General features: G+C 38.4%; 1 protein-coding gene across 1 annotated transcript in view; it reads left to right on the plus strand.

The window, feature by feature from the left end:
- The window catches only part of SH3BGRL (SH3 domain binding glutamate rich protein like), a 103,884-nt gene that overhangs the window by 73,698 nt on the left and 8,189 nt on the right, over nucleotides 1-21,997 (plus strand). The window contains 2 exon segments of the mRNA NM_001131128.2: nucleotides 7,958-8,143; nucleotides 9,310-9,390. Coding sequence (NP_001124600.1) covers nucleotides 7,958-8,143; nucleotides 9,310-9,390 — 267 coding nt within the window.

Consider the following 21,997-nt stretch of genomic DNA (forward strand, 5'->3'; position numbering starts at 1 on the left):
TCCATTATTATTGTGTGGGAGTCTAAGTCTCTTTGTAGGTCTGTAAGAACTTGCTTTGTGAATCTGGGTGCTCCTGTATTGAGTGAATATATGTTTAGGATAGTTAGCTCTTCTTGTTGAATTGAGCCATTTGCCATTATGTAATGGCCTTCTTTGTCTCTTTTTATCTTTGTTGGCTTAAAGTTTGTTTTATCAGAGACCAGGATTGCAACTCCTGCTTTTTTTGCCTTCCATTTGCTTGGTAGATCTTCCTCTATCCCTTTATTTTGGGCCTATGTTTGTCTTTGCATGTGAGATGGGTCTCCTGAATACAGCACACCAATGGGTCTTGATTCTTTATCCAATTTGCCAGTCTGTGTCTTTTAATTGGGGCATTTAGCCCATTTACATTTAAGGTTAATATTGTTATGTGTGAATGTGATCCTGTCATTATGATGTTAGCTGGTTATTTCGCCTGTTAATTGATGCAGTTTCTTCATAGCATTGATGGTCTTTAGAATTTGGCATGTTTTTGCAGTGGTTGGTACCAGTCGCTCCTTTCCAAGTTTAGTAATTCCTTCAGGAGCTCTTGTAAGGCAGGCCTGGTGGTGACAAAATCTCTCAGCATTTGCTTGTCTGTAAAGTATTTGATTTCTCCTTCACTTAGGAAGCTTAGTTTGGCTGGATATGAAATTCTGGATTGAAAATTCTTTTCTTTAAGAATGTTGAATATTGGCCCCCACTCTCTTCTGGCTTGTAGGGTTTCTGCTAAGAGATCCACTGTTAGTCTGATGGGCTTCCCTTTGTGGGTAACCCGACCTTTCTCTCTGGCTGCCCTTAACATTTTTTCCTTCATTTCAACCTTGGTGAATCTGATGATTATGTGTCTTGGGGTTGCTCTTCTTGAGGAGTATCTTTGTGGTGTTCTCTGTATTTCCTGAATTTGAATGTTGGCCTGTCTTACTAGATTGGGGAAGTTCTCCTGGATAGTATCCTGCAGAGTGTTTTCCAACTTGTTTCCATTCTCCCCATCACTTTCAGATACACCAATCAGACGTAGATTTGGTCTTTTCACATGTTCCTATATTTCTTGGAGGCTTTGTTCATTTCTTTTTACTCTTTTTTCTCTAATCTTGTCTTGTTACTGTATTTCATTAATTTGATCTTCAGTCAGTGATATCCTTTCCTTCTGCTTGATTGAATCAGCCATTGAAGCTTGTGTATGCTTCACGAAGTTCTTGTACTGTGGTTTTCAGCTCCATCTGGTCATTTAAGCTCTTCTCTACACTGGTTATTCTACTTAGCCATTCATCTAACCTTTTGTCAAGGTTTTTATCCTCCTTGCGATGGGCTAAAACATGCTCCTTTAGCTCGGAGAAGTTTGTTATTACAGATCTTCTGAATCCTATTTCTGTCTACTCGTCAAACTCATTCTCCATCCAGTTTTGCTCCCTTGCTGGCATGGAGTTGTGTTCCTTTGTAGAAGAGGCATTCTGGTTTTTGCAATTTTCCACTTTTCTGCTCTGGTTTCTCACCATCTTTGTGGATTTATCTACCTTTGGTCTTTGATGTTGTTGATCTACGGATGTGGTTTTGGTGTGGATGTCCTTTTTGTTGATGTCGATGTTGATGTTGATGCTATTCCTTTCTGTTTATTAGGTTTACTTCTAACAGACAGGCCCCTCAGCTGCAGGTCTGTTGGCGTTTGCTGGAGGTCCACTCTATACCCTGTGTGCCTGGATATCACCAGTGGAGGCTGCAGAACAGCACATATTGCTGCCTGATCCTTCCTCTGGAAGCTTCGTCCCACAGGGGCACCCACCTGTATGAGGTGTCTGTTGGCCCCTACTGGGAGGTGTCTCCCAGTCAGGCTACACGCGGGTCAGGGACCCACTTCAGGAGGCAGTCTGTTTGTTATTGGAGCTCAAACACCATGCCGGGAGAACTACTGCTCTTTTCAGAGCTGCCAGGCAGTGAACTTTAAGTCTGGAGAAGCGGTCAGCTGCCTTTTGTTCAGATATACCCTGCCCCCACAGGTGGAGTCTAGAGAGGCAGTAGGCCTTGCTGAGCTGGGGTGGGCTCCGCCCAGTTCCAGCTTCCCTGCCACTTTGTTTACATTGTGAGCATGGAACTGCCTACTCAATCCTCAGCAAAGGCGGACTTCCCTCCCACCGCCAAGCTCCCGTGTCCCAGGTCAATCTCAGAATGCTGTGCTAGCAGTGAGCAAGGCTCCGTGGGTGTGGGATCTACCAAGCCAGACATGGGAGGGGATCTCCTGGTCAGCTGGTTGCGAAGACATTGGGAAAAGTGCGGTATTTGGGCAGGAGTGTACTGCTCCTCCAGGTACAGTCACTCACAGCTTTCCTTGGCCAGGAAAGGGAAATCCTGTGACCCCTTGCACTTCCCCGGTGAGGCAACACCCCACTCTGCTTTGGCTTGCCCTCTGTGGGCTGCACCCACTGTCCAACCAGTCCCAGTGAGATGAACCAGGCACCTCTGTTGGAAATGCAGAAATCACTTGTCTTCTGCGTCGATCTCACTGGGAGTTGTAGACCAGAGCTGTTCCTGTTTGGCCATCTTGGAAGTGATCTTCTTTTTCTTTTAGCAGGAATAAAATAGGAAATCTTAGATTATGCTTTAATGCTGCCATATCTTGGGACATCTGTCACGAGAACTCTAGGGAACCGGGGTGGAGGTGAGGAATGATAAGAAAATTCTTATTAGACATTTTAACCAAGACTTGTTTCTTGTTGGTAAAGAGACACAAATTACAGGTTTCACACATTGGATTGTGATCAAACCACTTTTGGAAATATTGCAAACAGACAAGCTGAAAAAAAAGCTGTATCTTGCTGTGGTTATACCCTGAAATTGAGCAAGAAGAAGCCAATGGTGGCTGCGCATGGTGGCTCATGCCTGTAATCCCAGCACTTTGGGAGGCCAAAGCAGGCAGATCATGAGGTCAGGAGATTGAGACCAGCCTGGCTAACATGGTGAAACCCTGTCTCTACTAAAAATACAAAAAAAATATTAGCCGGGCATGGTGGCAGGCGCCTGTAGTCCCAGCTACTCAGGAGGCTGAGGTGAGAGAATGGCATGAACCCGGGAGGCAGAGCTTGCAGTGAGCTGAGATCGTGCCACTGCACTCCAGCCTGGGTGACAGAGTGAGACTACGTCCAAAGAAAAAAAAAAAAAAGGAAGACAATGGTCTAGGAAGTCATGGCAGTATTCATTATTCATTTAAGAATAGACACAGATCTGTTTGGTTACTGAAAGACTACACAGTGGCAATACTGCACTCGCTTATTGACAAACTGACTAACTGGGGTTTCAGATTTGATGTTCCTTTTAGATGTATTTTGTAAGTAATTAAGTAAAAGACTGAACTGGCAGCTTTAAATGCTATTTGTTCACTCCTCGTCCACTCCACTGTTAAATCATTTGACACAGACTAGGCAAAGACAGGCTCATTACTTTTCTTTTTTTTCTTTTCTTTTTTTTTTTTTTTTGAGATGGAGTCTCGTTCTGCTGCCCAGGCGAGATCTCGGCTCACTGCAAGCTCCGCCTCCTGGGTTCAGGCCATTCTCCTGCATCAGCCTCCTGGTAGCTGGGACTTCAAGTGCCTGACACCATGCCTGGCTAATTTTTTGTATTTTTAGTAGAGACGGGGTTTCACCTTGTTAGTCAGGATGGTCTCGATCTCCTGACCTCGTGATCCGCCTGCCTCGGCCTCCCAAAGTGCTGGGATTACAGGCGTGAGCCACCGTGCCCGGCTCAGGCTCATTACTCTTCTAAAATGAAGAGTGGCCCTTCCTAGGGTAGCATTTGAAATAAATGGAGCCAAATGGAGGGAGACTCAGCATCTGAATTTCTCTTTGAGGAAGTTGACTGAGTCAAAAATTATAACCTGTTTGAAAAAAGACAAATGCACATACACACCATGATTTATTTATAGAGTTCAATTATATGTAATAATTTAGTAGGAGAAATTGTGAGCATCCATTTAGAAAGTTTCCAAGTTTATTTTGTAATACTGTGCCTTCATTGTTCTAGTTCAATATGCTGTCACCTTTGTGAGCTCAATTTTTACCGTTGGCTAGTTATATTAAATTTTATTAAGCATGTCATCTTCTCACCAGAACTATAGATTGTATGCAATATAGAAGGATTAAAAATCTAACATTTGTGCTCTCCTTATTAAGCTTAGTCTAAGTGGCATTGCTACTAGCAATAAATGCTTGTTTTCTCTTCTCTCATTGGCGTTGCCATTCTCTTGGCTCCTCTCACCTAACAACCTTGTATTGTTGTCTTAGCTTCTTATTTAAATACGCTATTTTAATTGAACTTTTAAATGTATCTATTTCTAATCTCTCCCAATAGATTGTAATGTTGGGAAGGGATCACACCTATTTATCTTTAGCTAGTTTAGAGAGTCTAACAAAGTTCATTGAGAGTCACTTAAGAGACACTCAAGAAATATTGTTGAGTAACTTCTGACAATCATTTTATATTTTAGCACATCATATTCAAGAACTTCTGTCAATGTTAATTAACTGTTAGTAGAGAAAGTGTGATAGAGGTTGATCATAAAAAAAGGCAAAATTCCCACTTTGGTTAAATGGCTTTTTTTTTTTTGGAAGGTCGACACTTTCTTTTATAAAAAGGGTATTTTCCCATTTGAAGCATCATTGGTGAAGTTTTGATCTTTCTTTGGTATTTGCAACATTCACACTGGCACCTTCTAAAGCAGAAACTTTGTCACTCCCCTTTCTTTGAAAGAAACTTGACCCTTAGCATGACAGAAAGGGAGCTTGCTAAGGCTTGTGGGAAGACAACTGTTTACTCCAGAAAACAATTGTTTAATGTACCTGCTCTGTGTCTTTGGAGAGAAGAATACCCTGAATCTCAAAAATCTGACATGTGGACAGAAATGACTTGGAATTCTTTGGGTAGAGGTGAGGGGTGTGGTTTACTGTTTGAAAAATATTTATTTAAATTCCTGGACAGTGCATTGTCCACTTGCAAATGCATTTATTTGCTGAAAAGGCTATCAATAGCTTTTTAACCCCAAAGTCGTTTTTATCCTGGAAGAAATTTAAATATTATTTCTAAATGAACCCTTGTGACACCTATTCCTCTTGGTTCTGGCAATATATGGTTTTCAGTCTCATGTGTTGACTGTGTCCCTTTATTTTAAGTCCTATTAGGGAAATTAGGATATTACCATCACCAGATACTCCCTTATAAGGGTGTGTTATAGTGAACGTGTGCCTATAGGCGTATAAGAAAGACAATAATTGGCCGGGTGCAGTGGCTCATGCCTGTAATCCCAGCACTTTGGGAGGCCGAGTTGGACGGATCATGAGGTCAAGAGTTCGAGACCAGCCTGACCAACATGGTGAAACCCCGTCTCTACTAAAAATACAAAAATGAGCCGGGTTTGGTGGTGTGCGCCTGTAATCCCAGCTACTCAGGAGGCTGAGGCAGAAGAATCACTTGAACCCGGGAGGCAGAGCTTGCAGTGAGCCGAGATCATGCCACTGCACTCCAGCCTGGGCGACAGAGCTAGACTCTGTCTCAAAAAAAAAAAAAAAAAAAGCAATAATTATTTATATATTAGAAATCTCCACTTGAGTGCAGGAGTTTGAAGCTGCAGTGAGGCAAGCTCATGAGACTGCACTCCAGCCTGGGTGAAACGGCAAGACCCTATCTTGGAAAAAAAAAATTAAAGGAATAGATTCCTTCTTGGAAATAAACAATATGTGAAATTTTGGACTTCAAAATTTGATCAAGTTAGGAAACAATTTTTTTTAACTTTCCCTGAAGATTCAAAGCTGAACAAAAGTTCATATTTGACATGGCAGAACCTCTTAGCGAAGTGTGATTATGGCCAATTCTGTTCAGCTTTATGGAGATGTAGAATACACTAGTAGCTATGTGTACTTGTCATCAGGCAATCTCGGGGCATGGGAGAAATACTTGGCCATTACTCTCCAACTGATGGCTGGAGAGTAATTACTTCAGTGAAGGTACACTATCATGCCTAGTGATACCAGGCCTGGCGACCATTTTAACTTAGCACAGTGAGTCATGTTCTCAACAAAGTAAGCGTTCAATAAGGTAGGAAAAGCCTCAAAAAATAATTTATCTTAAAGGTCCTCTGCTCATGCAAATGTGACTGATGACATTCTGCCAGGGTCATGTATGTAAAATTCTTAGCATGTCTCTTCACTCATTCAAAAAAAAAATCTATTGGAATGCAAGTTCCCTCAAAGTATGGGGTTTTCACATGTTGCCCAGGCCAGTCTCGAATTCCTGGGCTCAAGCAATCCTCCTGCTTCAGCTTCCCAAAATGCTGGGATTACAGATGTGAGCCACCGTGCCCAGCCTTGAAAGTACAGTCTTAATGGGACATCTTTGTATCTACTCAAATTTGTAAATATGCTAATGATCGACAAATTACTTGACACACTTGACATTGACTGAACCTACCTACTGTACCTCAGAGGTTGAAACCATTGATTTAATGGAACCTTTCATCAAGTGCATTAGTTCACTAGACACTCCTATTTATTGAGTTTTACATTGATTTTTCTCAGTTCAAAAGAGGGCATATGTTACATTTAGGAATGAAAGTTTGATTTTATAAGCCAATTAAAAAACAGAATTCCCATTAGAAAAATTACCTTGTAGCAAGTTTTGCCAGATTCTAACTGATCTTTAAAGAGGGACATTCAGTACTCTAATCTAAATAGCATTGAAAACTTTCAGTTTCTATTGAGAGAAATTGAGAATTATTTTCCTGAGGTTATGTGATGATAGAGAAAATTATTTAATCACAATCACAAGCAACTTAGAAAGACAAAAACACAACTTTTATGCATATATGCATGTATGTGGGGGTAGATGGAGGGGTGTAAATCCAGAGAGGGACTTGACTGTATGTGAGTTGCTTATTTTGCATTTTTATTCTCATTGGTGGACAGATTTATTTTATTTTATTTTTTGATGACAACACTCCATGTGTCTTTATTTTAATGTGATTCCATGAAGAAACTTGCTTATTGATTACGGTCCTATAGCTCAGAAATGTTAAGTTATGGTTTTAAATATGGGTTAATTACCATTGACGTGTGAATACAGGTTCTAAAAGAAATGCATATCAGAAGAGAAACTGAACTGAATAGTATTAATTTTACTGTTTTCAAAGCTCTCTCCTGGCTATGATAAGGAGACAGAATACATGTGCCATCGCTACCTGGTTATCTAGATGAACATATTAGGTTGGTGCAGAGGTAATTGCAGTTTTTGCCATTGAAGGCAATGACCAAAACTGCAATTACTTTTGCACCAACCTAATACATGCTACACATAAAAGATACCTTAGCAGCACATGATAAGGGCTAATGAATGGTACAGTTATATTGCAAACTTTATAGGTTGTAGGATTAGCTAATATCTTCTTGTTCAGTTTCTGTTTTGAACACTGAAAATTGAGAATTGAATGACTCTTGAAGCTTGTGCGGTTTGTCAAGGAAAGATTCATTTCTATTGCATATACAATTCTCGTTAAGAAGGGAAGCAGATGCGTCATTTGGAAAAACTTTCTTGAAAGGCTGAAACTAAGGGAGGCTTGTAGAGTATCAGAAAACATAACTTTTCACTACACATAATTTGGAGTTAACTGCATTTTTAGATATTGATATGCATCAGTTAGTTTTGCATGTACATCATTAAATAATGAGAATTTTCAATGGAAAAAAAAAAGAGAAATTCAACTTGATAAAAGGACCAGTGGACCAAAAGCTCTTCAATACACTTGTGAGGCATTATTAACAATACACTAACAAAGAGGGAAAATCATATAACTTCTGTGAAACCACAATCTTTGTTCTGTCTGAATTCATTTCTGCCAGCTCACAAACATTTGACTTTTGTTGAATTTGGAAAATACGGTTTCTTGTCCTTTGGGTCCTAGATTAAGAAGAAACAACAAGATGTGCTTGGTTTCCTAGAAGCCAACAAAATAGGATTTGAAGAAAAAGATATTGCAGCCAATGAAGAGAATCGGAAGTGGATGAGAGAAAATGTACCTGAAAATAGTCGACCAGCCACAGGGTACCCCCTGCCACCTCAGATTTTCAATGAAAGCCAGTATCGCGGGGTAAGAAAACAATTTAAATTCTTGTTTATTGTAATAGATTGCCCCAAATCTATCCATTATTTTCACCTCTGCCTCCAAGCCTGCATATATATAGTCATATCTCTTGCATATAGTCATTTGTCCTTTGCATTCACTCAAAGGCTGGATGTAGACAATGGCTACGTTTTCTAAATATGTTTGCTATTGATTATGCATCACAGCCAAATTTAGGAAAGTTTATTCGTTGCTTTTTGAGAATGCGTTGTGGCTTATAAGATGGCAGTAGAAATCCCAACCAAATTTAGTCACGTGAAGATTCTCTTGCATTCTCCAGGTTGAAACCTCTTAGCTGTTTGGTTGCTCTTCTGGTCATGCATCATGGACATCTCATTGCCTTTCTCAAAACACAGCAAAGATTAACTGTTCTTCTGGCCTTGGGCATGTCTAGCTAATATCTAGTCTACTGTGGGCTCTGAGAAAATCTCAACCTAAATGAATAATGGAATAGAAATATGGTGAATGGAAACAACAGTGTCTGACCAGAAATAGACATCTTCCTACTGGGAAATAGGTGGCTGTTTTGCATGGTGGAGGAAGCTGCAGGCAGATTTAAATTCCATGTGATGTGGAATAAATCATTCTGCAGTTTTTGTGACATAGAACAGCACACTTTTCAACCTATATTAAATAAGATCCAGAAGCCTTGCCTCTTTATTACTCCTCATTCCTTCCAGAATTCTAGTATTATGGAAGTTAGTCTGTCTGTCCCCAAGGAGGTAGATGATTCTGTCGACCAGTCAGGTCATTCTGAATAAATCTCCTTCTGTTTTTTTTTTGAGATGGAGTTTCCCTCTTGTTGCCCAGGCTGGAGTGCAGTGGCGTGATCTTGGCTCACTGCAAACTCCGCCTCCCAGGCTCAAGCGATTCTCCTGCCTCAACCTTCCAAGTAGCTGAGATTACAGGCATGTGCCACCACACCTGGCTAATTTTTGTATTTTTAGTAGAGACGGGGTTTCTCCATGTTGATCAGGCTGGTCTCAAACTCCCGACCTTAGGTGATCCGCCCACCTCGGCCTCCCAAAGTGTTGGGATTACAGGCATGAGCCACTGCTCTTGGCTGAATAAATTTCCTTTTTTTCTTTTATTGGTTGCATATTGCTAATTCATCTTACCTTCTTTTCATCAAGGACTATGATGCCTTCTTTGAAGCCAGAGAAAATAATGCAGTGTATGCCTTCTTAGGCTTGACAGCTCCACCTGGTTCAAAGGTATGATACCCTTTTTTTCCTGCTTTATAGGTCATTTTATTGCTGCTGAACTTTTTTAATCAGTAAGATTTTCATTTTTGTTAAGTATTCAGATTAAGTCAGAGACAGTCCTTTATAGCAAAAAGTGCCTTCTCTGCATCCACTTAATTCCTATTAGGGCAGAAAGATGTGCATAACCAAATGCATAAACTATGTGTTTAGCAGGTAGGTAGAGTGACTTCCCCATCAAGCTGCCCAGGGGAGCAAATTTCTCATTGACCTACGCACAAATAAGTGCTTAGCAATTTTAAAGCCTTCATTATTCCAGCTGTCCTGCATGGTTCTACATCGACAGTAAGCATCTTAGTTCATGGTAATCTCCTTGGCAGCACTTATTGTCTTTGTGTGAGAGCAAATGATAGAGTCATCCATTCAAGTTAATTAAGAGCATCTGCATTGCAAAACTGTTCACTAAATTGCTCGCCAAATTCGAGGCTTTTTTCCTGCCAACACAAATTAATTTTTTAAGTAGCAGCATTTTCAGGAGAGACCAAATAAAGAAAGCAACAATAAAATTGTCTGTCTAGTGAGATGTCCCCAAACTATCAACTTTAAACATACCTTTGCCTTTTATAGTAGTTCTTCACACAAACTGCCTTAATCAAAATGCGTGTCTCTTGCTCTATCATTTTATGTTTTGCTCTTAGCAACTAATTGTATGTTAGACAGATTCTTTGAACTCCAATTCCCTCTCCTATTTTAAAAAGCTGTGTTATTGTCTGTTTTCACTAGACAAAAATTTACTAGTACTATGTTTATATCATTGTGAAATGGTTTTCTTGCCGAACTTTCTTTTCCCATGGATAAAATGTTATATTTTAGGCTTTGTATAATTTGAGCCATAAGAAAAGTGAGGTAAGGCACTTTTATTTTTTTGGGGGGGGTTTCTGTGGTACTTTATTTTTTTTTTATTATACTTTAAGTTCTAGGGTACATGTGCACAACGTGCAGGTTTGATACATACGTATACATGTGCCATGATGGTTTGCTGCACCCATCAACTCATCATTTACATTAGGTATTTCTCCTAAGGCTATCCCTCCCCCAACCCCCCACCCCCCAACAGGCCCCGCTGTGTGATGTTCTCCGCCCTGTGTCCAAGTGATCTCATTGTTCAATTCCCACCTATGAGTGAGAACATGCAGTGTTTGGTTTTCTGTCCTTGTGATAGTTTGCTGAGAATGATGGTTTCCAGCTTCATCCATGTCCCTGCAAAGGACATGAACACATCCTTTTTTATGGCTGCATAGTATTCCATGGTGTATATGTGTCATAGTTTCTTAATCCAGTCTGTCATTGATGGACATTTGGGTTGGTTCCAAGTCTTTGCTATTGTAAATAGTGGGTGGCACTTTAATCTACCAGCTGTACTGGAGGCACAGAAGATGATCAACTTATCCAAGTTCAGAGAGCTAGTGGATTAAACCAGTAGAGTTACCAGCACTTTTCTTTAAATAAGGTAGTAAGAGCACTAGATTGCAGCATCTGCAATCCAGACAGAGTAGCATCTGGAGGCTTGCATTATGAATTTTAGCCCCAAATAGACTGCAAGAACAAACCAGCAATCCTGAGAGGACCCACAGACCCTCTCAAGGAAGTGGACTGCTCCTGTAGGACTCAGGAGACACCCCAAATACTGTGAGTGCCCCAACTGAGGAAGTGGAAAAGGGAGACCCTTCTCTCCCGAACACATACCCTCACTGGAGAAACTGAAGGTCTGTTTGTGGGAGAAGTTTCCAACTTTACCTGGAGCTGAGTCAAGTTAGAGAGCCCAGCGAAATACAGGGGTAGAGGAAGCAACAGAAAGGCCCTGGTATCTCTCTGAGTCCCCAAGCAGCTCATTTCTGCCTGGCACCACAGGGATCCATCGGGAGGGTGGCCAGAGGAGCAGGGGTTAAAACTCCACAGAAAGAAGGAATTATCTAGCCAAATTTTGTAACAATTCGAACGGGGCAAGTAGCCTTCTGGCCAGAATTGGGGGGAGGGTGCAAATATCACTTGCAGACTTCACAGGCAAGGGAAGAACTAAAGCCTTTTTCTTTCGCAGCTGGGAAGTGGATAGCCTTGGGGGAATTTTTAAGCCCCTCTTGCCCTCCACCTGGAAACAGACTGAGGGCTGTTGGAGGGGGGCTTGGTGGAAGTGAGACCAACCCTTCGGTTTACCTGGGAGCTGAGTGAGGCCTGTGACTGCTGATTTTACAGGACTTCCCTGACAATCTGCGTGACTCAGCAGAGGAAGCCATCCTAGGTATAGAACTCCAGTGACCTGGGAATCTCACCCCCACCCCTCACAGCAGCCACAGCAAGACCCACCCGAGGAGAGTCTGAGCTCAGACATGCCCAGCCCCTCCCCCACCTGATGGTCCTTCCCTTTCCACCCTGGTAGTGGAAGACAAAGGGCATATAATCTTGGAAGTTCTAGGGCCCTGCCCACTGCCGTTCCCTCTCCACAATACTACAGCTGATGGTTTCTGGAAAGCGCCACCTCCTGGCCAACCAGCATAAAAATAGAGGGTCCAAAGCTTAGGACCCTCACGGAGTCCATTGCACCCTCCACCTCCTCCACCAGACCAGGCGCTGGTATGCATGGCTGAGAGACCCATAGATGGTTCACATCGCAGGACTCTGTGCAGACAACCCCCAGTACCAGCCAGGAGCTGGGTAGACTCGCTGGGTAGCTAGACCCAGAAGAGAGAGAACAATCACTGCAGTTTGGCTCACAGGAAGCCACATCCATAGGAAAAGGGGGAGAGTACTATATCAAGGGAGCACCCCATGGGACAAAATAATCTGAACAACAGCCTTCAGCCTTAGACCTTCCCTCTGACAGAGCCTACCCAAGTGAGAAGGAACCAGAAAACCAACAGTGGTAATATGACAAAACAGTGCCCTTCAACATCTGCAAAAAATCACACTAGTTCACCAGTAATGATCCAAATCAAGAAGAAATCCCTGATTTACCTGAAAAAGAATTCAGGGAGTTAGTTATTAAGCTAATCAGGGAGGGAACAGAGAAAAGCAAAGCCCAATGCAAGGAAATCCAAAAAATGATACAAGAAGTAAAGGGAGAAATATTCAATGAAATAGACAGTTTAAAGAAAAAAACAAGCAAAAATTCAGGAAACTTTGGATGCACTTTTAGAAACACAAAATGCTTTGGAAAGTCTCAGCAATAGAATTGAACAAGTAGAAGAAAGAAATTCAGAGCTCGAAGACAGGTCTTTGAATTAACCCAATCCAACAAAGACAAAGAAAAAAGAATAAGAAAATATGAACAAAGCCTCCAAGAAGTCTGAGATTATGTTAAACAACCAAACCTAAGAATAATTGGAGTTCCTGAGGAAGAAGAGAATTCTAAAATCTTGGAAAACATATTTGAGGGAATAATCAAGGAAAACTTCCCTGGCCTAGCTAGAGATATATACATCCAAATACAAGAAGCACAAAGAACACCTGGGAAATCCATTGCAAAAAGATCTTCACCTTAGGCACATTGTCATCAGGTTATCCGAAGTTAAGACAAAGGAAATAATCTTAACAGCTGTGAGACAGAAGCACTAGGTAACCTATAAAGGAAAACCTATCAGATTAACTGCAGATATCTCAGCAAAAACCCTACAAGCTAGAAGGGATTAGGGCCCTATCTTCAGCCTCCTTAAACAAAATGATTATCAGCCAACAATTTTGTATCTGGTGAAACTAAGCATCATATATGAAGGAAAGACTCAGCTCTTTTCAGACAAACAAATGCTGGGAGAATTCACCATTATAAGCCACCACTACAGGAGCTCTAAATCTTGAAAGGAATCCTGGAAACACATCAAAACAGAACCTCTTTAAGGCATAAATCACACAGGACCTATAAAACAAAAATACAAGCTTGAAAACAAAAGCAAAAAACAACAATGAAAAAACCTAGAGTACACAGGCAACAAAGAGCACAATGAATGCAATGGTACCTCACATTTCCATGCTATCATTGAATGTAAATGGCTTAAATGCTTCACTTGAAAGATGCAGAACTGCAGAATGGATAAGAACTCACCAACCAACTATCTTCTGCCTTCAGGAGACTCACCTAACACGTAAGGAGGCATATAAAGTAAAGGGGTGGAAAAAGGTATTTCATGCAAATGGACACCAAATGAGAGCAGGGGCAACTATTCTTATATCAGACAAAACAAACTTTAAAGCAACAGTGGTAAAAGAGACAAAGAGAGACATTATATAGTGGTGAAAGACCTTGTCCAACAGGAAAATATCACAATCTTAAACATATATGCACCTAACACTGGAGCTTTCAAATTTATAAAACAATTACTAATAGACCTAAGAAATGAGATAGACAGCAACACAATAATAGTGGGGGAATTCAATATCCAACTGACAGCACTAGACAGGTCATCAACACAGAAAGTCAACAAAGAAACAATGGATTTAAACTATACCTTGGAGCAAATGAACTTAACAGATATATACAGAACATTTTATCCAACTGCAGAATACACATTCTATTCAACAGCACATGGAACTTTCTCCAACATAGACCATATGATAGGCCATAAAATGAGTCTCAATAAATTTAAGAAAATTGATATTATATCAAGCACTTTCTGAGACCACAGTGGAATAAAACTGGAAATCAACTCCAAAAGGAACCCAAAATTAAATAACCTGCTCCTGAATGAGCATTGGGTTAAAAACAAAATCAAGATGGATATTAAAAAATTATTTAAACTGAATGACAGTAATGACACAACCTATCAAAACCTCTGGGATACAGCAAAGGCGGTGCTAAGAGGAAAGTTTATGGCCCTAAACGCCTACATCAAAAAGTCTGAAAGAGCACAAACAATGTAAGGTCGCACTTCAAAGAACTAGAGAAACAAGAACAAATCAAACCCAAACCCAGCAGAAGAAAGAAATAACCAAGATCAGAACATAGCTAAATTAAATTGAAACAAAAAAATACAAAAGATACGTGAAACAAAAAGCTGGTTCTTTGAAAAGATTAAAATTGATAGACCATTAGCAAGATTAACCAAGAAAAGAATAAAGAAAATCCAAATAACTTCACTAAGAAATGAAACTAGAAATATTATAACTGACACCACTGAAATACAAAAGATCATTCAAGGCTAATATGAACACCTCTATGCACATAAACTAGAAAACCTAGAAGAGAATGGATAAATTCCTGGAAAAATATCACTTTCCTAGCTTAAATCAGAATGAATCAGATACATTTAAAAGACCAATAACAGGCATCAAGATTGAAATGGTAATTTAAAAATTACCACCAAAAAAGTCCAGGATTAGACTGATTCACAACAGAATTCTACTAGACTTTCAAAGAAGAATTAATACCAATCTGTTGGACTCTATTCCACAAGATAATGAAAGAAGGAACCCTCTCTAACTCATTCTATGAAGCCAGCATCACCCTAATACCAAAACCAGGAAGTGACACAACCAAAAAAGAAAACTACAGACCAATATCCTTGATGAACATAGATGCTAAAATCCTTAAGAAAATACTTGCTAACTGAATCCAACAAAATATTAAAAAGATAATCCACCATGATCAAATGGGTTTCATACCAGGGATGCAGGGATGGTTTAACATACACAAGTCAATAAATGTGATGCACCACATAAACAGAATTAAAAACAAAAATTACATAATCAGCTCAATAGATGCAGAAAAAGCATTCAACAAAATCCAGCATCACTTTATGATTAAAACTCTCAGCAAAATCAGCATACAAGGGACATACCTTAATGTAATAAAAGCCATCTGTGACAAACCCACAGCCAACATAATACAGAATGGGGAAAAGTTGAAAGCATTCCCACTGAGAACTAGAGCAAGACATGGATGCCCACTGTCACCACTTCTCTTCAACATAGTACTGGAAGTCTTAGCCATTGCAATCAGACAAGAGAAAGAAATAATGGGCATCCAAATTGGTAAAGAGGAAGTCAATTGGTCACTGTTTGCTGATGATATGATCATTTATCTTGAAAACCCTAAGGACTCCTCCAGAAAGCTCCTAGAACTGATAAAAGAATTCAGCAAAATTTCCAGATCCAAGATTAATATACACAAATCAGTAGCTCTTCTATACACCAACAGTGACCAAGTGGAGAATCAAATCAAGAACTCAACCCCTTTTATGTTAGCTGAAAAAAAAAAACCACTTAGGAATATACCTAACCAAGGAGTAGAAAGACCTCCACAAGGAAAACTGCAAAACACTGCTGAAAGAAATCATAGATAACACAAAAATGGAAGCACATCCCATGCTCATGGATGGATGCAATCAATATTGTGAAAATGACCAAACTGCCAAAAGCAATCTACAAATTCAATGCAATTCCCATTAAAATACCACTATCATTCTTCATAGAAAAAAAATTCTAAAATTCATACGAAATCAAAAAGTGATTGAGAGGGCCTAAAATGGGACAGCAGTTTTGGAAAGGAAAAGATGGATTTAGGAGCCTCCCCCTACCAAAAAAAAAAAAAAAAAAAAGTTACAGGATTTAGGAATTAATGAGTTGCTTGTGCCTATAAAGACCTGAGCGGGATTAAAGCTAGCCATGGGATCTCTAACCTTGGTGTTTGGGAAATGAAGCAAAGGTCATGGAGGAAATGGAAAGTCAGTGATCCAGGGAAGAAGTTAGCCTTGGAAAGAGCATGTGGTGTTCTGAGAGTGGATGGAATTAGGAGAAAAGAATAAAAATAAAGAGAAATTGTAATGTGTGGGAAGGTTAGGGAAAGTCAGATTTGAAAGTATAAGGCAGGAGGAAAACTTAGCCGCAAGGAGTGAGGGGAAATTTGAAACATTAGATCCCTGAGAAGAATTGAACAGATTCAGTTGAAAATTGGCTAGGGAATAGGCTAAGATCATAAATAAATAAATAAATAAATAAACAAATAAATAAAAAACAGCTAAGCAGGGCCCAGCAGTAGTTAGAATGGATGGGCCCATAGGAAGCTAGACATCTTGGTTGCCATGTTTCTTCCATCATTGCTTAAGCCCGGTAGTAGGAATAGAGTAAAAGAATAGTGAATGTTATGAAGGATGGGAAAGAAGGACCTGATAGACTGGGTTAACAAGAATAGGTGTGGTATTGACAATGAACATGAAGGGTGGATTGGTGATAGGGAGATTTTGAATTTTGGTATTTAATAGGTTTTTCCAAGACTAGAAGTGATCCATTTCATGTCAGAATGATATTTTTATACTTCAGCTCAGTTTCTAGAGTTTTCCCCTTTAACAGGACAATAAGCCTTCAACAAAGAACCAGATGAACAGAAAGTATACTAAATAAGAAAGACAACTAGTTAACCCACATTGAAAAAGTTAATTGATAATAAAAGTTATATGATAAAATGAGATAAAATGTTTAGCTGTAAAGTCAGCAAAACTAAAACAAAATGATAATAGTGCTGAGAAGGGTGGATTGAAACAGTTGCTGTAATACATTACTGATGTTGGCATAAATTGGTACTCCTTTTTGAAAACCAAAATGGCAAATACGTGTCAAGGATCTCAAAAATATTGGTACTCCTTCACCCAGTGGCTTCACATTGGGTATTATAATCAAGTGAAATAATCCTATACGTGGAAAAACTTCATAGATAAAAATGTGAATAGAAGTGTTAATTATAATCTTAAAACTTTGAAAACAAGTTAAATGCTTAACATATTTAACAAGAGATTCAACTAAATTAATTCATGCATTGAATGAACTTTATGGATAAAATATGAACAAAGTATTATACTGTGTCTAATTCTGAACTTTAGAAACTAGTTAAGTATCCAACAATAGTGTCAACAAAAATTGTTTATCTACTGAATGAACTTGGACTGTCATGAAGAAAATGAAAGTTTGTGAAAACATATATGTAAATGAGCTACAGAATTATTTTGAAAGTAAGGTTAATATTCTAATTACATTTAAAATGTATGGATAGGACAAAAAAAAGACTGAAAGGTAGTTAATATGCATTTTCTCCTATTCTCTACTTTTAAATAATTATCAAATATACTCTTTACATTTAAAAAATAATTGAAACCAATGCACTGGAGAGCTTGATATTGAAAGGTACTCTGTGTCAAATATTTCCATAAGGCAAAGAATCCTTCTGTGTAAGACAAATAATTGTTGTATTCTTTTCTATATTTGATTGTTTAAAACAAGGTATGTATTTGTCTAATATGATTTACTCAATTTTGTCAATATGAAACATTTCTTAGTACTGGCATTTCTTACTTTAAAGTGGAGATGATGGTTTTGAGATACGAAATAAGATCACTGATATTTTTACTACAAAATAAATATTTGGTGATGCTTGTGCAGAAAGGAAAACGACTCTATTGGCAAAGGCATGTTCACTTATGTTGAAAGAATAGAGAATATGGGTCAGAGAAATGTCCTCGTTAGCTTTAGTTGAATTAAACTGCTCCAGGGAGGAGCTACGGAGTCCGTCTCTGCTGTGAGATTTGAAGCAATCCTATTTATACTGAATTCATCCTATTTTTACTGCATGTCCAAGAGAGACTGCATGTTCATAAACTTAGCTGTGGTATCGATTTTAGCTACTACGCCAAAAAAAAAAAAAAAAAAAAAGAAAAAAAAAGAGAGAGGGGAAAAGCAGGAAAGAAGGGTGGTTGCCTATAATGGGCCAAACACTGAGAGAGGCACCTCAGGTACATCTCATTTTATCTTTCCACCATCCCTTTAGGATAGATATAATTAGAAGCACTTTAGAGAGGATAATTTAAGTAATTTGTCCAAGAGTATATAATGATTTAGTAGTAAAGCTGAAATTTTAGCCCAAGATTATCTGATTTAAAACCAGTGCCTTTATGGAATGATGTTTACGTTGGGAATACGGAGGAAGAGAACATTATATGCTTGCTCCTAAAGCTCTCTGTTTGATTAGATGACTCATTCTACAAATACTGACAATTTGCTTTTAGGCACTAATAAAGAGTTCAGATAAATTCACATATTTGATATATAAAGTAAGATTAGAAAGGTAAATAATTTACTATAACTTTGATGTGTTCTAAAGACAAATTTTAAAGAATTTTGAGATGAATTTTGTTCTGGATTTCTATGCCAGTGATTTCTCCCATTAAAAATGATAACTTAGAGCTGCAGAATTTATGACAAATTATAGGAAAGATTGATAGTGTGTCACTTTAGGGAAATAAACTTCTTTCCCTATACGTGTAACTAGTATTAATCCAAAATACTAGTTACAAATCGAAATGAAGAAAACAATACAAAATGAAAGAAAACGTTGGTATTTTGAAAAGTTAAACAAAATTAACAAACTTTTAGCCAGACTAAGAAAAAAATGGAGAAGATTTATATAAAAAAAAGCATAGATGAAAATGAGACATTACAACTTATACTGCAGGAATTCAAAGGATTATTAGTGGCTACTACAAGCAATTATATGCCAATAAATTGGAAAATCTAGAAGAAATAGACAAATTTCTAGACACATACAACCAACCAAGATTGAACCTTGAAGAAATCCAAAACCTGAACAGACCAATTACAAGTAAAAATATCAAAGCCATAACAAAATGTCTATCAGTAAATAAAAGCCTGGAACCCAATGGCTTCACTGCTGAATTTTACCAAACATTTAAAGAAATGCTAATACCAGACACTGCATGTTCTCATTCCTAAGTGGGAGTTGAACAATGAGAACACATAGACACAGGGAGGGGAACATCACACACTGGTACCTGTCTGTGGGTGGGGGAGTAGGGGAGGGACAACATTCGGAGAAATACTTAATGTAGGTGATGGGTTGACGGGTGCAGCAAACCACCAGGGCATGTGTATACCTATGTAACAAAACTGCATGTTCTGCACATGTAACCCAGAACTTAAAGTATAATAATAAAAGAGAAATGGTAATACCAATTTTACTCAAACTATTCTGATAAATAGAGGAGGAGTGAATAGTTCCAAAATCATTCTACAAGGCCAATATTACCCTGGTGCCAAAATCACACAAGGACACATTAAAAAAAAAAAAAAAGAAAGAGAGAAAGAAAGGAAGGAAGGAAGGAAGGAAGAAAGGAAAGAAAGAAAGGAAGACTACAGGACAATATCTCTGATGAATATTGATACAAAATTTTTCAAAAATATATTAGCAAACAGAATTCAGCACTATATTAGAAAGATCATTCATCCTGACCAAGTGAGATTTTTTTCTGGAATGCAATGATGGTTCAATATATGCAAATCAACCAATGTGACACATTATATCAACAGAATGAAGGATAACAACCATATGATCATTTCAATTGATGCTGAAAAAGTGTTTGATATAACTCAACATCCTTTCAAGATAAAAACCATCAAAAAGACTTAGTATAGAAGGAACATACTTCAACACAATAAAAGCCGTATATGGCCGAACCACAGCTAGTATCATACTGAATGAGGAAAAACTGATTGCCTTTCCTACAAGATATGGAGCACTACATTGATGCCACTTTCACCACTGTTATTTAACATAGTACTGGGAGTCTTAGCTAGAGCAACCAGCCAAGAAAAATACCTAAAGTTATCCAAATTCAAAATGAAGAAGTCAAATTATCCCTGTTTGCAAATGATATGATATTGAATTCAAAGAGTTTTAAAGACTTCACCAAAAAACTATTAGGACTGATAAACAAATTCAGTAAAGTTGCAGGATGCAAAATCAACATACAAAGTCAATAGCATTTCTATATGTCAACAGCAAATAATATGAAAAAGAAATATAAGAAGTAATTCCATTTACAATAGCCACAAATAAAATTAAATACCTAGGAATTAACCAAAGATCTTAAAGTTTTCTACAATGAAAATGTAAAACATTGATGAAAGAAATTGAAGACGACACAAAAAATTGAAAAAATATTCCATGTTCATGGATTGAAATAATCAATATCATTAAAATGTTCATACTGTTCAAAACAATCTGCAGATTCAATTAATGTAAAAATATCAATGACATTCTTCACAGAAATAAAAAAAATTCTAAAATTCATAGGTAACCACAAAAGACCCAGAATAGCCATAGCTATCCTAAGTGTAAAGAACAAAACTAGAGGAATCACATTACCTGACTTCAAATTATAATACAGAGCTATACTAATCAAAACAGCACGGTACTGGCATAAAAACAAACACATAAACCAAGGTGACAGAATAGAGAACCCAGAAACAAATCCTCACACCTACAGTGAACTCATTTTTGACAAAGGTGCCAAGAACATACACTAGGGAAAAGAGAGTCACTTCAATAAATGGTGCTGGGAAAACTGGACATCCATATGCAGAAGAATAAAACTTGACCCCTATCTCTTGCCATATACAAAAACCATTTCACAATAAAGACTTAAATGTAATACCTCAAACTATGAAATGACTACAAGAAAACACTGTAGAAACTCTCCAGGACATTGGTCTGGGCAAAAATTTCTTGAGAAATACCCCAAAAGCACAGGCAACGAAAGTAATCATGGACAAATGGGATCATATCAAGTTAAAAAGTTTCTTCACAACAAAGGAAACAATAAACAAAGTGAAGAGACAACCCAAAGAATGGGAGAAAATATTTGCAAACTACCCATCTGACAGGGGATCGGTAACGAGCATATATGAGAGGCTCAAACCACTCTATAGGGGCCATGCATGGTGGCTCACACCTGTAATCCCAGCACTTTGGGAGACTAAGACGGGCAGATCACTTGAGGCTAGGAGTTTGAGACCTGCCTGACCAACAAGGTGAAACCCCGTCTCTACTAAAAATACAAAAATTAGCCGGGAGTAGTGGCACACATCTGTAAGACATGCTTCTCAGGAAGCTGAGACACGAAAATCACTTGAACCCAAAAGGTGGAGGTTGCAGTGAGCCAATTTTGTACCACTGCACTTCAGCCTGGTTGACAGAGTGAGACTGTCTCAAACAAACAAAAAACAACTCTATAGGAAAAATTCTAACAATCCAATTAAAACGTAGGCAAAATATTTGAATAATCATTTGTCAAAAGAAGACATACGAGTTGCAAACAGATGTGAAAGTGTGCTAAACATCACTGATCATTAGAGAAATGCAAATAAAAACTACAATGAGATATAATCTCACCTCAGTTAATATGGCTTTTATCCAAAGGTCAGGCAATAATACATGCTGGTAAGGATGAGGAGAAAAGGGATCATTCGTGCAATGTTGGTGGGAATGTAAATTAATACAGCCACTATACAGAACAGTCTGGAGGTTCCTCAAAAAACTAAAAGTAGAACTACCATATGATTCAGCAATCCTACTGCTGGGTGTATACACTAAAAAAAGCAAATCAGTATATCAAAGAGATATCTGCAATCTCATGTTTGTTGCCACACTGTACATAATAGCCAAGATTTGGAAGTAACCTAAGTGTCTATGAACAGATGAGTGGGTTAGGAAAATGTGGTACTTATACACAATAGAGTAGTATTCAGCCATAAAAAAGAATGAGATCCAGTCATTTGCAACAAA

This window comes from Pongo abelii, chromosome X, assembly GCF_028885655.2.
Source record: "Pongo abelii isolate AG06213 chromosome X, NHGRI_mPonAbe1-v2.0_pri, whole genome shotgun sequence".
NCBI classification, from domain to species: Eukaryota; Metazoa; Chordata; class Mammalia; order Primates; family Hominidae; genus Pongo; species Pongo abelii.